This window comes from Scylla paramamosain, chromosome 44 (assembly GCF_035594125.1).
Source record: "Scylla paramamosain isolate STU-SP2022 chromosome 44, ASM3559412v1, whole genome shotgun sequence".
Taxonomy (NCBI): Eukaryota; Metazoa; Arthropoda; class Malacostraca; order Decapoda; family Portunidae; genus Scylla; species Scylla paramamosain.
The window spans coordinates 8,157,347-8,173,513 of NC_087194.1; the positions used below are offsets into that span (position 1 = coordinate 8,157,347).

Here is a 16,167-nt window from a genome sequence, read left to right on the forward strand (position 1 = left end):
TTCATATGACCAATTCACTCATGTAACTCACCCATAGTCGTGGTACTTGGATAATAGTGTCCAATGGTAGCGTTGTGTAGTTTCTTAAGGGCCACCTCTGGTTTTCCTCTTATAAAACCATCTACTTTTCATATGTTATCGAGCCTATGGTACTGGGATCTTCTTGTCCGCGTTGAGACATATACCTTTTGTATCGCAGCAGCTAGGTACTATCTATTTTTGTCTTCTTCATTTCTCCCTTGTTCTCATTTTTCTAACCGTTATTTCGTTATTCTTATGTTGTAGTCCAGCTTTTCTCTGTTGATGAATTACGTTACAGCTGCCAAGTCTTTTATACTCAACAAGTACTGCTTCTTCACTCTCGTTACTCAAGTCAAATTGCCGAGTGTTTAGGCCATGGGTTTGAGTGAGGTATGCCATAAACGCACCTCTATAAGTTCTATAATTATTTATTAACCAGTAAATGATTATTCCAACTACACATGCAAGCCCCCCCCCAAAAAAAAAAGCAATAACTCCACTTCATAAATTATTCCAGTCTTTAAGGTTAACTTAAGTAAATAGAATCCAGCAAATTATGAAGTCCTACACTGAATAATTAACTACACATTGTTTCAGATAATATGGAGAACTCATTTAAAGCCACACTTAACCTGGTTCATCAGGTAATGCACTAACGGTCACTTTCCACCACTAAACACATGTATGAACACACACAACACAACATAAAATATTTTGATCACCACATGTAATAAATCAAAGAAAATATCTTAACGTAGTATAATTGATAACAAAATACAGGGACACTGCATGTGTAGGATCACAAAAATGATCGATTAACACATTTTAATCAAGCACGGAATAAACACATGAAATGCAGGAATAAACACATGAAACGCATAAAAAGAAAAGAAAAAAAAAAAAAACATGCAAAACCACAGTATACTTTGACATAACTATAGTCGGGACATTTAAAGCACTAGGAAATATCTTAGTATTACTCACAATCACGGCGAAGTAGAAAGCGATCAGCGACCCGCCTATTTTCATGGTTCCTCTACTGAAGTGTGCAACATCTGGGCACACTACCCTGCTGACTCGTGCTCTTTCGCTCTGCTATCTGCCTGAGCTTCGCCTTATGTTCGCTTCTAACTGTAGTGCCCGTGAGCTACATAATATATCTACGTTCATAAGATCTATATCTCGCTTAAGAAACGCAGGATAATCACTCCTACAAAGGGGTATGGATGTCCCTCATGCCCTTCTTTTCACTAACTACTAAGTCACTAAGGGTAACCCTCAGCTGTTTTAACGGTTACCATTCTTGTGCCTATGAGGGCGAGGTCTTAGCTGTTAAATTCATCCTGCTTAGGTCTACGAGGGCGTCACTGAGGCTAGTTCGTTCTCTGCTCTAAGTCACTCAGCTGTTTCCAATATCCTTATTTGTGGGGCTGTGCCGTTGTTGGTGTCCCTATCAAGTCACTGAGGATAGTTTTCAGTTGTTTCCACATTTATGATGCTTATGCCTACAAGTGAGTCGCCAACCACTAAGTCACTCATGTATCAGGCTGATACGCTTGCCAAGGGAGGTAGCAGTTTAACAACAGAGTGAGTTGTGTTTTGTGGGGCCAAGGCAAAGAGAAATGGCTTCGGTGCCATTTGGGCTGTCAACGTTTTTTAACATTCATCAGTGTGCTGGGGACCGAGACGTACATGTTGTCTTGTGAAGCCGAGTTGTCTGGAAAATTAGTAAACAGGGGAATGGTTTCGGCTTCACCTATATTGTCATTAGCGTTGTTACTCTTAACAATAGAGTTATGGAGAGCTGCGCTGGCAGAGATACGAGGAGCCGAATCGGCGGGAATGTCAGTACTATGACACCTTTTTCTTATTTTCTTCTTATTTTGCTCTTCCTTTCTTGCTCAGCTTTCATTTAATGTAAGCCTACCACTTATCTTCTACATTTACTATAAACATTCCTGGCCGCAGCCTGGATATCTTGGCTCAAGTCGCTTTGGCTTTTCGAACCATGACACAGCTCTTCCAAACTTTCCTCCAAACACTGTACAATAACGGGCGCGCCGTCTCCAGATTTCAGACCCTCACAGTCCCCTCCAAAGTAAGCAGAGCTGTTTTGAGTTGTCAGGTGTTCTCGCGATTCCTCTGGGTTGGTACACATCAATCTGAACACATGTATCAGCCATATGATGGGATCCTCCTCCTGTCCTGATCCTAGCTCCTTGGCAGGGTCATCCTGCAGCTCAGCTCCCAGACGCTTGCCGGAGTCCTCCTTCCATCCAGACCCAAGCTCCTCTGTAGCGTCCTCCCTGCACCTTCTTTGTTCCAGCCACCGTAGGAGCGCGTTCTTGAAGCAAAATCCGCTTGGTACCGGGATGTTCCACTCTCGTGTGGAAAACCATTTAAAAAAACCTTTCTTGTGTCGGGGCATCCAGCGTTCGGCCTTGAGGCGGGAAAGAATTAACTTTCCCATAAGTTGCAACTGACGCTCTGCGGGACTTAACGTCCCTAGTACCTTTGCCTCTGTCAAGGCAAAGCTGCAGCGCCAAGAGCCGTCAGCTGAATTACTGAGCTGCATGGTGGTAGTGCCCTCGGGAGTAAGGAAGGGAGTGGGAATTTGTTCCAGCCACGGCACCTCTAGCACCGGCACTAGGTCTACGCCGACTAGCAGCAGTGGATACTCCCGCCCCTGCCAAGCCAGCGCGAGTGCCACGCCCACCTGTGTGCTGGTTAATCCTGGCGGTACCAGGCTCAGTCTCTCATCCTCTAGTGAATGGCCAAGAAGGCAGCGGTGCACCTCCTCGTAGAGATTATCCATAAATTTGTTCCCCTCAAGGTGAGGGTTGTCGGTCTCCAAAGATAATTGCAGCCTGCCCTTCAGTAACGTCTCCTTACTTCTTTTGCTAACATTTACTCTTACATCGATCATTTTGATAACAATGTTCACATCAAACTCATCGGGGGCGTACAGCTTTGAGCCGTCCTGAGAGCTACCCACTAACCTCAAGTCGCCGCGGTAGGTGGGGTCCGCATCTGACACCATATTCATGATGATGTTTAATTCCTTCATCACTGCCTCCTTTACCTCAAATGCTTCGCCCTTTGATAATTTTACAGCCACTCGCAGAGCCTCTTGTTGCAGCTCTTGTAGGCCTATGGCTTTCACAAGTTTTCTTGTCACACTTTCTGGATGATGCCTATCAAAGGGCGTCAATAACTTTCGGCTGTACTTGTAATACATCTTATGATAAATCTTATAGTTCTGCTTTACTTGTGTTGCAGTGGTGCCCGCGCGGCAAGGAGGGTCCTGCACCACATGTTGGGCCAGCAGATCACTAGAACTTGTGTGTCCAAACATGGCGGCCAGGAGGCTAGGCGTCTGGCCATAGATGTCACGTTGCTGTGTGTTAGCACCGGCGCTCAGGAGCAGCGCCACGCAGCCATCCTGGCCATGCGAAGCCGCCTGGTGGAGGGCGGTGGTGCCACAGGTGTCGTCTAGCACCTCGTCCACAGGCAGGCCACCCTCTTGCAGTATAAGATGAGCTAGCTGCAAGAGACCTTTGCGCGAGGCCACCAGCATGGCGGCGCGACCATCAGCTGCAGAGACTTTCTTACCTTTGCCCATCCTGTAGCTGTCAAAAAGAACATTTTGTACGTATAACGCTTTCTGTGCCGCTGCCTTCTCGTGATCTGCCTTCAAGCGAAGTTCCATATTCTCCAGTTTTTCCCGCTCCTCCTTAAAGAGCCTCTGTGAATGAGAAAGAGAACGGTAAGTGTGTGTGTGTGTGTTCAAGTCACCAGGACCAGACAAAATATATAGCAGAGTACTTAAAAAATGCAAAAAGGTTATTAGTGAACCTTTAGTTTCTGTCTACAGGAAATCACTAAACTTAGGAGATGTACTGGTACGGTAATGTGGAGGCAGGCGAATGTAGTACCCATCTTTAAGAAAGGAGATAAAACTTCAGTGTCTAAATATAGACTTGTCAGTTTAACTTCAGTTGTAGGTAAAATAATGGAGACAGTAATAGCGAAGAACATTACGGAGCATTTCGACAAACGTAACTTGATAAATCAGTCACAGCATGGCTTCAAGAAGAGGGGAAGTCTTGGCTTACGAACTTGAGTTTTTACAGTAAAGTTTACGAGGCGGCAGATTATGGTGATAGTTATGACATCCTATATCTGGACTTTAGTAAAGCGTTTGACAAGGCATCCCATCAGAGGCTCCTGAGAAAGGTTAGGGCGCACGGGATGGATGAGAAAATGTTAGGCTGGATAAGGTCGTGGCCAGGCAACAGGCGACAAAGAGTTGTAATAAATGGTTCTAGATCCTAGTGGGGTCAAATATTTAATGGAGTGCCACAGGCATGAGTTTTAGGGCCATTGTTGTTTCAAATATATATTAATGACTTTGATAGTGGAATTAGGAGTGATGTTAGTAAATTTGCGGATGACACGAAGATAGGTAGATTAATTAGATCAGATTCGGATGCCATCGCTTTGCAGGGAGATTTGGATAGGATGAACGAATGGACAGACAGATGGCAAATCCACTTTAATATTAATAAATGGAAAGTGCTTAGTATAGGTAGAGGAAGCCCTCACAGTAGGCACAATAAGCAGCGAAGCACTGGTAGGTTCAGGGTAGGAAAAGGATTTAGGAGTTATAGTTCGCTCTGATCTCAGTCTAAGAAAACAATGCATAGAAACCAGAAATAGGGCAAATAGGAGTGTTATAAGTCTTTGTCAATATTTAGATCCAAAAAATATCAATAGACAATTGAATGTAGAAGGGGTCTAAAATATTAAGGATATTGTAAAATAATGACTCATAATTATGCGGAGGACAAGTTCCTGGCATGTATGGCGGCCACTATATAAAATTGGGCGCGAGATTTTGGCATCAGAGACTGATTGACATTGTTGTCCGCAGGTACGTTCGTCAGGCTCAGAAACCCTGGATTGTTTAAAGGCTTTGTTCATATGAAAATAACTATTTTTTTGCCTATATGTATTAATTATTTGTAAGGGATTGATTAAAATCGCTGTCCACAGAGAGAAGGATGTAAAATTGCTTTTGCCTGTTAATTATTATTATTATTATTATTATTATTATTATTATTATTATTATTATTATTATTATTATTATTTTATTATTACTATTTTATTTATTTATTTATCTATTTATTTATTTATTATTATTATTATTATTATTATTATTATTATTATTATTATTATTATTATTATTATTATTATCATTATTATTACTATTATTATTATTATTATTATTATTATTATTATTTATTATTTATTTATTTATTTTTTTATTTTTTGCTTGTTTGAAGAGGAAAAAATTGTCTTTGATAAGGTAGTAGTCAAACACCAGTGATGCACATACAATTGAATGTAACACCTCCACAATTAGGATGTTATCTACTAAAAAATAAGGTAAATCCCTGATGCACCAATTAATTGTTATAACATATAAATTTAATTTTTATTAGTATGAAATTATCAGTTGTCACTGTTCCCGGTATAGGAGATCCCACAACTCCAAGTTAACATAACTAATTTCTATAAAATAATTGTGAATCGGAAGAGAAAAATAATTTGAAAACTGTTATTTAGAAGCTAACATTAATAAAACTCAATATGCTTGTCATGGAGTTTTTGCAATGCCCTATCCGGCTAAAACGCTGCAATGTAAAGCAAGGTCAGAATTATTTGTCAGAAACCATGACTGGTAGCAGCTAATCTAGTATTTTTATATATAAACAGCCGCTAATTGAAAATTAAATTGAACAATAAACTAAATCAAAGTAAAAGTACTTCAATACCAACTTTAAATAAATATCCAAAAAATTAATTAAACATTTTAATTAAAACAGAAAGAACATAAATCGACACTGACAACAACAACAACCGCCTCCCCCCACACCGTGACATAAGAGTTATAACAAAGGGGGCGTCAGCAAAATTCTTAGGATCAATAACCAGAATAGAACAAGAAATAACGGGTTCAAGCTTGAGAAATTTAGGTTTAAGAAAGAGATAGGAACGAAATGGCTCTCAAACAGAGTAGTAGATAAAACTAATGATGTACCATGAACGGACTCTGTAATCAGGTTGTTAGTGCTGAGATATTAGGAAGCTTTAACAGAAGGTTAGACGAATTTATGGATGGGGATGATAGATGGAAATAGATAGGTACATTTCATACAGGAACTGCCATGTGTAGGTCTGATGGCTTCTTGCAGCTTCCCTTATTTTCTTGTTCGTCGTGTGTGTGTGTGTGTGTGTGTGTGTGTGTGTGTGTGTGTGTGTGTGTGTGTGTGTGTCTTGTCTCTGTATCTTGTGGATACCTATCATAAATAATTGTAACTAGCTCAATTAAAAAAAAAAGTCTTGTTCTTAAACAACTGTTTTCACGTTGAGAAAAAGAAAAACGAATGATGTACCATTCTAAATTAGGTCAGTGAGTTTTATTGATATTTTAACGTGAACCACTTTTTATCGGTATTAGTCCTCGCTAAATTGATATTTAATTCAAACATAAGCAATTGAAACATTGAACAATTAAAACTAAACAATAACTTTGTGCTCGCATGTCATCTCATATAATAAAACATACTCTGTCTGTCTGTCTGTGTGTGGGTGTGTCCGCTTTTCTTTTCTTTTTTTCTTTTTTTTTTTATGTAGGAGGGACACTGACCAAGGGCAACAAAAATCCGATAAAAAAAAATGCCCACTGAAATACCAGTCCCATAAAAAGCGTCCAAAGCGGTAGTAAAAAATTTAAGGATAAATCTCTTGAAACCTCCCTCTTGAAGGAATTCAAGTCATAGGAAGATGGAAATACAGAAGCAGGCAGGGAGTTCCAGAGTTTACCAGAGAAAGGGATGAATGATTGAGAATACTGGTTAACTTTTGCGTTACAGAGGTGGACAGAATAGGGGTGAGAGAAAGAAGAAAGTCTTGTGCAGCGAGGCCGCGGGAGGAGGGGAGGCATGCAGTTAGCAAGATCAGAAGAGCAGTTAGCATGAAAATAGCGGTAGAAGACAGCTAGACATGCAACATTGCGGCGTTGAGAGAGAAGCTGAAGACAGTCAGTTAGAAGAGAGGAGTTGATGAGACGAAAAGCTTTTGATTCCACCCTGTCTGTCTAGAAGAGCAGTATGAGTAGAACCCCGCCAGACATGTGAAGCATACTCCATACATAGACGGATAAGGCCCTTGTACAGAGTTAGCAGCTAGGGGGGGGTGAGAAAAACTGGCAAAGACGTCTCAGAACGCCTAACTTCATAGAAGCTGTTTTAGCTAGAGATGAGATGTGAAGTTTCCAGTTCAGATTATAAGTAAAGGACAGATCGAGGATGTTCAGTGTAGAAGAGGGGGGCAATTGAGTGTGACTGAAGAAGAGGGGATAGTTGTGTGGAAGGTTGTGTCGAATTGATAGATGGAGGAATTGAGTTTTTGAGGCATTAAACAATACCAAGTTTGCTCTGCCCCAATCAGAAATTTTAGAAAGATCAGAAGTCAAGCGTTCTGTGGCTTCCCTGCGTGAAATGTTTACTTTCTGAAGGATTGGACGTCTATGAAAAGACGTGGAAAAGTGCAGGGCGGTATCATCAGCATAGGAGTGGATAGGACAAGAAGTTTGGTTTAGAAGATCATTAATGAATAATAAGAAGAGAGTGGGTGACAGGACAGAACCCTAAGGAACACTGTTAATAGATTTAGAAGAACAGTGACTGTCTACCACAGCAGCAATAGAACGGTCAGAAAGGAAACTTGAGATGAAGTTACAGAGAGAAGGATAGAAGCCGTAGGAGGGTAGTTTGGAAATCAAAGCTTTGTGCCAGACTCTATCAAAAGCTTTTGATATGTCCAAGGCAACAGCAAAAGTTCCACCAAAATCTCTAAAAGTAAGGAAAGCTAGAAGATCACCAGTAGAGCGGCCTTGACGGAACCCATAGTGGCGATCAGATAGAAGGTTGTGAAGTGATAGATGTTTAAGAATCTTCCTGTTGAGGATATATTCAAAAACTTTAGATAGGCAGGAAATCAAAGCAATAGGACGGTAGTTTGAGGGATTAGAACGGTCACCCTTTTTAGGAACAGGCTGAATGTAGGCAAACTTCCAGTAAGAAGGAAAGGTAGACGTTGACAGACAGAGCTGAAAGAGTTTGACTAGGCAAGGTGCAAGCACGGAAGCACAGTTTCGGAGAACAATAGGAGGGACCCCATCAGGTCCACAAGCCTTCCGAGGGTTTAGGCCAGCAAGGGCATGGAAAACATCATTGCGAAGAATTTTAATAGGTAGCATGAAGTAGTCAGAGGGTGGAGGAGAGGGAGGAACAAGCCCAGAATCGTCCAACGTAGAGTTTTTAGCAAAGGTTTGAGCTGTCTCCTACCGCTATTTTCATGCTAACTGCTCTTCTGATCTTGCTAACTGCATGCCTCCCCTCCTTCCGCAGCCTCGCTGCACAAGACTTTCTTCTTTCTTTCACCCCTATTCTGTCCACCTCTCTAACGCAAGAGTTAACCAGTATTTTCAATCATTCATCCCTTTCTCTGGTAAACTCTGGAACTCCCTGCCTGCTTCTGTATTTCTACCTTCCTATGACTTGAATTCCTTCAAGAGGGAGGTTTCAAGACACACTTATCCACCAATTTTTGACCACTGTTTTGAGCCTTTTATGGGACTGGCATTTCAGTAGGCATTTTTTTTTATTAGATTTTTGTTGCCTTTGGCCAGTGTCCTTCCTACATAAAAAAAAAAAAAAAAAAAAATTGGGTATCTCAAGGAAGCTGCCTTAGCTACGAAAACACGGCATGCTTTTGAGCATTAACGGCTACAAATCATAACCCTTCCGCCACCTAACTCCCAGCTTGCGTGAACCACAGCTAAGTTATCATTCTACGTATAATGTTATCTAGTGACGATTTCTATGTTAGTTGGCAAGCAATAACTTGAGTGAAAAGGTCAATTAGTTCCTATAGGATTAGTCAGCCTTTTTAGGAACAGGTTGTATTGCCGCCGTATATGTACAACTTACACAACGGCTAGAGATACGTGCATACATATACTGTAATGTGGCATATGTGCAACTTACACAACGGCTAGAGATACGTGCATACATATACTGTAATGTGGCATATGTACAACTTACACGACGGCTAGAGATACGTACATACATATGCTGTAATGTGACAATTTATGTTTTATTTGTTAGCGTTGTATTATTCGGAGCAATTGATGTTATATATGAGCGGCGCGCCTACGCGCCAGCACAACAGAGTGAGAGGGGAGTGTAGGGCCGAGGAGACGCGTTGAACTTGCCCCTCAGCTATTTTTCTTGCCGAAGGGTCGGTTGTTATGACGTGAGTGTTGATAACATACCTACAGCATAATGAACATCATAGGCTGTAGGGGCCCACCAGCGTCTCCAAAGCCACTTCACGACAGTCACGCCTACACATCAGACGTGTCTCGGGAGGGAGAGTAAATCCCAGTAAATCCCCAAGTTCTCATCCCGGTAAATCCCCAAGTGTAATACCTTGCATACAACCAAGAGGACGACTGTTTCCCGCACTGTGTATGTATTCATCATAGTATTAGATAACAGATACTTATGTAGCCATGAAGATTTAATGATGTGTGTCAATATAATTAATGTAACTACTTATAGTAATTAGATACTTAGGTAATTGTGAGGATTCAGTGATGTGTATTAATATAAGTACACTTAACGTAACATAATGACGTACATCAGATCACGCAGACGAGAGGGCGACTTGCTGTGTTTGTGCTGGTGGTGTTCATCTGTATGACCGACTGAACCCACTAAAGTGTAGGTAACTCTGTATTGACTTATATATTTTACGGAACTGACGACGTGAAGTGTCACGACATTGAGGTACTGCAATACCTGTTTTACCTACTGATATACTCTTTTGTGTTATTCTCAGTATTAGTGATAATATGTTAATTCGCAGGTTTGACCGCTTATATGAATACACAGAGCGCGTACTACACAGCTCCTTTCAGTCACCTCCAGTACAATACATTAACAAGCGTCATACGGCGGTTACAGGCTGAATGTAGGCAAACTTCCAGCAAGAAGTAAAGATAGATGGTGATGGACGGAGTTAGAAGAATTTGACTATCCAAGATAGCAAGCACAGAGACGCAGTTTCGAAAAAAAAACAATAGGAGGAACCCCATCAGGTTCATAAGCCTTCCGATGATCGAGGCCAGCGAGGGCACAGAAAGCATCACTGCGAAGGATCTTAATAGGTAGCACGAAGTAGTCGGAGAGTGGAGGAGAGGAAGGAAGAAACCCTGAACCATACAAAGTAGAGTTGTTAGCAAAAGCTTGAGGGAGGACTTCAGCTTTAAAAATAGCTTAGATGGCAGTGGTGCCATCAGGTTGAAATAAAGGAGGGAAAAATGAAAAAAGTAAATTTACTGGATATATTTTTGGCTAGGTGCCAGAAGTCACGGAGTTAGTTAGATCTTGAAAGATTTTGGCACTTTCTATTAATTAGAACTTTTTAGGTAGTTAGAGAACAGACTTGCGATGATTCCGAACAAAAATATAAAGTGCATGAGATTCAAGTTATGGAAGGCTCAAGAACGTTTTGTGGGCCATTTCTTTATATATATATATATATATATATATATATATATATATATATATATATATATATATATATATATATATATATATATATATATACATATATATATTTTTTTATTTTTTATTTATTTTATTTTTTTTCGTCTAGCTTTTCCCTAGTCTGTCAGGGCTGAGACGGTGCCTCCTGATGAAGGACTTTTGGATTTGGCATTTGGGAACCTTTACCCCGAGTGGATGCCCTTCCTACCCTCGGACCGTAGCCAGGATTCGAACCCGTGCGCCTGATGACCACTTGGCCCCCGAAGCGCGCGCGGTACCACTGTATATATATATATATATATATATATATATATATATATATATATATATATATATATATATATATATATATATATATATATATATATATATATATATATAGCACGAGACAAGGCTGTGTTAAACTAAAGTTTGGGATGTTTAGGTTCAGAGAAAGAGTGAGGAACATATGTACTCCTCCATACCATACACTATCTCCTCCGCTATGGGCTCAGCACACAGAGACTAATCTCTGTTACAGAAGCAGTAGTGATTCCAAGGAAAAATCTGAATAATACCTCCTTAGGTCTCCCAAGTTAGGGTAAAACGTCAGAGCCACTTCTACTTTTGGGTATCCCGTGTAGGTATTGGAGCGATAGGACAAGATACAGAAATGAGATTGTGATCGGAGGAGCCCAACGGAGAAGATAGGGTGACAGCATAAGTAGATGAATTAGAGGTTAGGAAAACGTCAACAATGTTGGGCGTATTTCCAAGATGGTCAGGAAGACAATGCTTCACTTTGGAAGTTAAGTAGTCAAAGTATTTTTTCATAGTCTGAGGAGTTAGGTGAGAGGTGTACAACACAGATAAATTTAGTTTGAGAGTAACTCTGTAGTCATACCCAGGCTGCCAAATGGTGGAAAATTTGGAAGATTCAAGAGTGTGGGCACGAGAGCAAGTGAAGTCATCCACATCCAGATTTGGATTCAAAACGAGGATAGAGAAATTAGGAGGGAACAGAGAAGGGGCTACTGTCAGTTGCTTCAGACACCTGTGTTTCAGTAATGAAATTTCTGTAATGAATAGAAGATGCGGTTTAGTAGAGAAGTGGTGTTTTACAAATTGAAAATTAGCATTTTGTTAATCAAGAAAACGTTAAGGGTGGGAAAGGGATGTCAGGACACTTGTCAACACCAGAAGAGCAGTCCGATTTGGGAACAATTCAATTCAAGACTCTAAGGCTGGTGTGAAGTATGTGAAGCATTATCCATACATAGATTGGCACAGATAGATAGATAGGTACAGAGCTAGCAGTTGTGTGGTTGGGGGGGTGGGCGAGAAAAAACTGGCGGATGCGACTCAGAGCGCCGAATTTCGTAGATATTTTGTTAGAATTGAGTTGTTAAATTTCCAGTTCCGATTGTAAGTAAAGGTCAGACTGAGGATGATCACTATTTCTAGCTTTAGACAAAAAAAAAAAAAAAAAAAAAAAATCTTTAATTTTTGGTAGTATATTTACGAAAAAAAAAGTCTTACGAAAGTCTTTATATGGGACATAAATCATATAACAGGTATACAGAAAAGACTGGTTGTCATGGCTTCCGCCACTCCGTAATCAGCAACCCTCCTCACTGACTTCTGCACATACCTTTCCTGCGATTGAAGAAAATATATTATAGATATTCTTTCGTTCTTGGTAGTATATTTATGAAGATACTATACTCAGCAGTATCCTTCTAGGGCACAGTGATCACACTCGTGTTAGCAGCCCAGTAAATAGCGAGGAGGCTATTTACGAGGAGTCAGTGAACTCCGATCTTGTGTCGCGCTTGCCGCGCGTTTTACGTAAGGCCTCTAAGAAAACATAAAAAATGGGCAGGGATAAAATGACTTGTTGATATCTCAAGTGCATCTCTCCTTCTCACTCACGCCCACAGCAAAAATGACCGGTATTACGTAGATTACCAGTATTAGCGATCATTGTGTCTTTGGTGACGTGTGATCGGCTCTATTCTCAGGGTGAAACGCATTATATTCTGTACATGCTGTAGTGCTTGTATTGATGACTGCGAGGTATACAAATCACAGTGATATCATTCAGTCATAAATCATCACATGGCGAGCTTGAATGGTGTCGATATAGCAAAACGTGAATTTTAAAACGCGAAACTTCCTGAACCTCATGCGAAACTTTGTTAACGGAGGCAGTGAGGCAGTAAATTTTTTTTTTTTTTTTCACAACAACGGTGGTGATACCCCTTTACCTTTACCCCACGGCTTCCAGTTTCTCTAAAAAGGCAGCTGGACTCTAACCTGACTCTTAAGACAAGGCAGCTGAAGGGAAACAGTAGGGATGCCACCACCGTGGGTGTGAAAAGACAATCCTTTATTGCCTTTCTTGACGAGTTTCCATATGAGGTTCAACAAGTTTCGCGTTTTCTAACACATGTTTTGCTTTATCGACATTCAAGCCCGTCATTTGAAAATCTATGAATAATATCACAGTTATTTGTCTGCCTCGCATTAATTACTACAAACACCACAAAGTGAAGGTAATAAAATGCATATATATATATATATATATATATATATATATATATATATATATATATATATATATATATATATATATATATATATATATATATATATATATATATATATATATATATATATATATATATATATATATATATATATATATATATATATATATATATATATATATATATATATATATATATATATATATATATATATATATATATATATATATATATATATATAAAGAGAGAGAGAGAGAGAGAGAGAGAGAGAGAGAGAGAGAGAGAGAGAGAGAGAGACTTACTATACTTATCAATTACTTAGTTGAACGAAGATAAAAAAATATACTATGTAACTTATGGGTCCTTTCTTGTTCTTGACTGATGGTGTTAAATTCTAGATTTCATATAAACTGAATGTTTCAGTGTTGTTACTGTGCATATTCATTTTGTGGCTAAGCTCTTACCAAGAAACTTTAGTTATTTTCATTAAAATAAACATTTCAGTGAAACTAAATGTAGGCTACTGTATACTGGCATAATCTTAATAATGACTAAAACTGTACACTTAAACTGTACTGCACTGTAAAACTTATCTATTCAGTGGGGTTCATTTATGTCACTTGGCACTAGTATAGAATTTACATTGAAAAATAATTGGCAAGATTATGTCTACCAAATCTGTAAATTCGCATAGAAATGAAAATAAGTATAGTTATGCTAATACATTTTTTTTTCTTATTCAATGTGGCTTACAGTCATCATAATCCTCTAAATGGATGAAAGCTGATGTTAGATAATTTATGGCGATAGTTGGGGCAGTAACCTTTTATAGCCCAGCTTTTCTCATCAACTCCTCTCCTCTAACTGACTTTCTTCAGCCTCTTTCTCATTGCCGCAATGTTGCATCTCTAGCTATCTTCTACTGCTGTTTTCATGTTAACTGCTCTTCTGATCCTGCTAACTGCATGTTTCCTCTCCTCCCGCTCCCTCGCTGCACAAGATTATCTTCTTTCTTTCATTCCTATTTTGTCCACCTTTCTGTAATGCAAGAGTTAACCAGTATTCTCATTTATTTATCCCTTTCTCTTGTAAACTCTGGAACTCCCTGCCTGCTTCTGTATTTCCACCTTCCTGTAATTTGAATTCTTTCAAGAAGGCTGTTTTCAAGACATATCTTGAAAACCTTGAATATCCCAATGTGAAAGACTCCCTATGACAGGGACACTATTTACAACATATCTGTAAATATGTACTACAAAAAAAAATAAAAAATACATAAAATTTTCACTGCCATTTTGGACCATATTCGGGAACTGACATCTCAGTGGGCTTTAAAAAAAAAAAAAAAATAATTGGATTTTTGTTGCCCTTGGTTGATGTCCCTTCTACATAAGGAAAAAAAAAAAAAGTTAGCAGGCATTTGTCCACTGCACTACGAGACCCGCATTCGTTAACGTACATTCTCCGACTAACAGCGTTTCCACCCATGGAGCCCAGGCATGAGGTAATATGTGACGTTATGCGCCAAACTAACTCATCCTGAAGTGAACAGAATGGAGGCGTATATGGACTGTAGTTTGAGCTTAACTGACGTGCCTGTCACACCTTCCTGTACTATTATATAAACAGTTTATTCTCAGCTGCTCACGACCGAACAATATATCGAAGCAATGATTGACGTGCGAACAGTGTCTCAATATAGCATTATAACATTTTTTTTTTTTTTCACACAAACAGTGTCGTCACGAACTCAGTGTTGTTAGACATCTGGTGAGTGTCAGAATTACACTAGACCGGTGTGGTAGATTTCACAAACAGAATATGCCAATCTTGGCAATCTTAAAATTCTGAACTATTACTACCTTGAATATCCCAATGTGAAAGACTTCCTACGACAGGGACACTATTTACAACATATCTGTAAATATGTACTGCAAAAAAAAAAAAAAAAAAAAAAACATCGTAGACAATATTTTTATGAGGTATCTACTTTCGGTGGATAGTAGTTTTATTGATGTGTGTGTGTGTGTGTGTGTGTGTGTGTGTGTGTGTGTGTGTGTGTGTGTGTGTGTGTGTGTGTGTGTGTGTGTGCGCGTGCGCGCGCGCGCACGCGTGTGTGTGTGTGTGTGTGTGTGTGTGTGTGTGTGTGTGTGTGTGTGTGTGTGTGTGTGTGTGTGTGCGTGCGCGCGCGCGTGTGTGTGTGTGTGTGTGTGTGTGTGTGTGTGTGTGTGTGTGTGTGTGTGTGAGAGAGAGAGAGAGAGAGAGAGAGAGAGAGAGAGAGAGAGAGAGAGAGAGAGAGAGAGAGAGAGAGAGAGAGAGAGAGAGAGCATAAATAGATATGCAAGCAAACAGATAGCCTCACCTGCTCTAGTTTCAGTCGATTTTCGTTGGTCATCATGTGTACTGGAAGGCGACCATGTGTGTCCTGCACGTACAGGCAACCCCCGAGGTCCCTGATTAATATCTCAGCCATGCCCAGGTGGTTGGCCTCCAGCGAGGTGTGCAGGGCACTACCACCCAATGATCCAGAGAAGAAGGACCACGCCCCTGCCCTATGCAGGAATGCGGCAGTCAAGGGACAGTTGGCAGCCGCGGCCTTTGCCATGAGGTCACTCAGTGCTGCCCGGTCACAGTCCTTACCCCATCGCCAGGAAGCCTGCCACGGTGTATTTCCCTCTATGCATTTCCGTAATTTTTTGATGCCTTCGATAAGACCGTGACTGTCCTTTGCCAGACGACGCTGTTCCGCACGCAGCTTACAGCAATAGGCCTGTGAAAGAAGAAGAGTCAAGGCAGGTTAGTTAATTGCCTTTAATATTCAAGCCGAAGAAGTGGTTAGTGATGTTTACAGAACTGAATAATGAGTGTGTTTTTGGCTGCATGACTCAACGTGGTTTGCAGTTCTATCACTACTTTAACATTCTGTATAGACTCGT

General features: G+C 40.1%; 1 protein-coding gene across 6 annotated transcripts in view; it reads right to left on the reverse strand.

Moving 5' to 3' along the window:
• Positions 1-1,870: 1,870 nt before the first annotated feature.
• LOC135094046 (ankyrin-1-like) overlaps positions 1,871-16,167 on the reverse strand; it is a 131,247-nt gene continuing 116,950 nt past the window's right edge. For all 6 annotated transcript variants that reach the window (XM_063993788.1, XM_063993785.1, XM_063993787.1 and 3 more), the window contains 2 exons: positions 15,594-16,001; positions 1,871-3,766 (listed from right to left, as the gene is read on the reverse strand). In XM_063993788.1, coding sequence (XP_063849858.1) covers positions 1,952-3,766; positions 15,594-16,001 — 2,223 coding nt within the window. In that variant the 3' untranslated portion in view covers positions 1,871-1,951. The remainder of the gene's footprint in view (positions 3,767-15,593; positions 16,002-16,167) is intronic.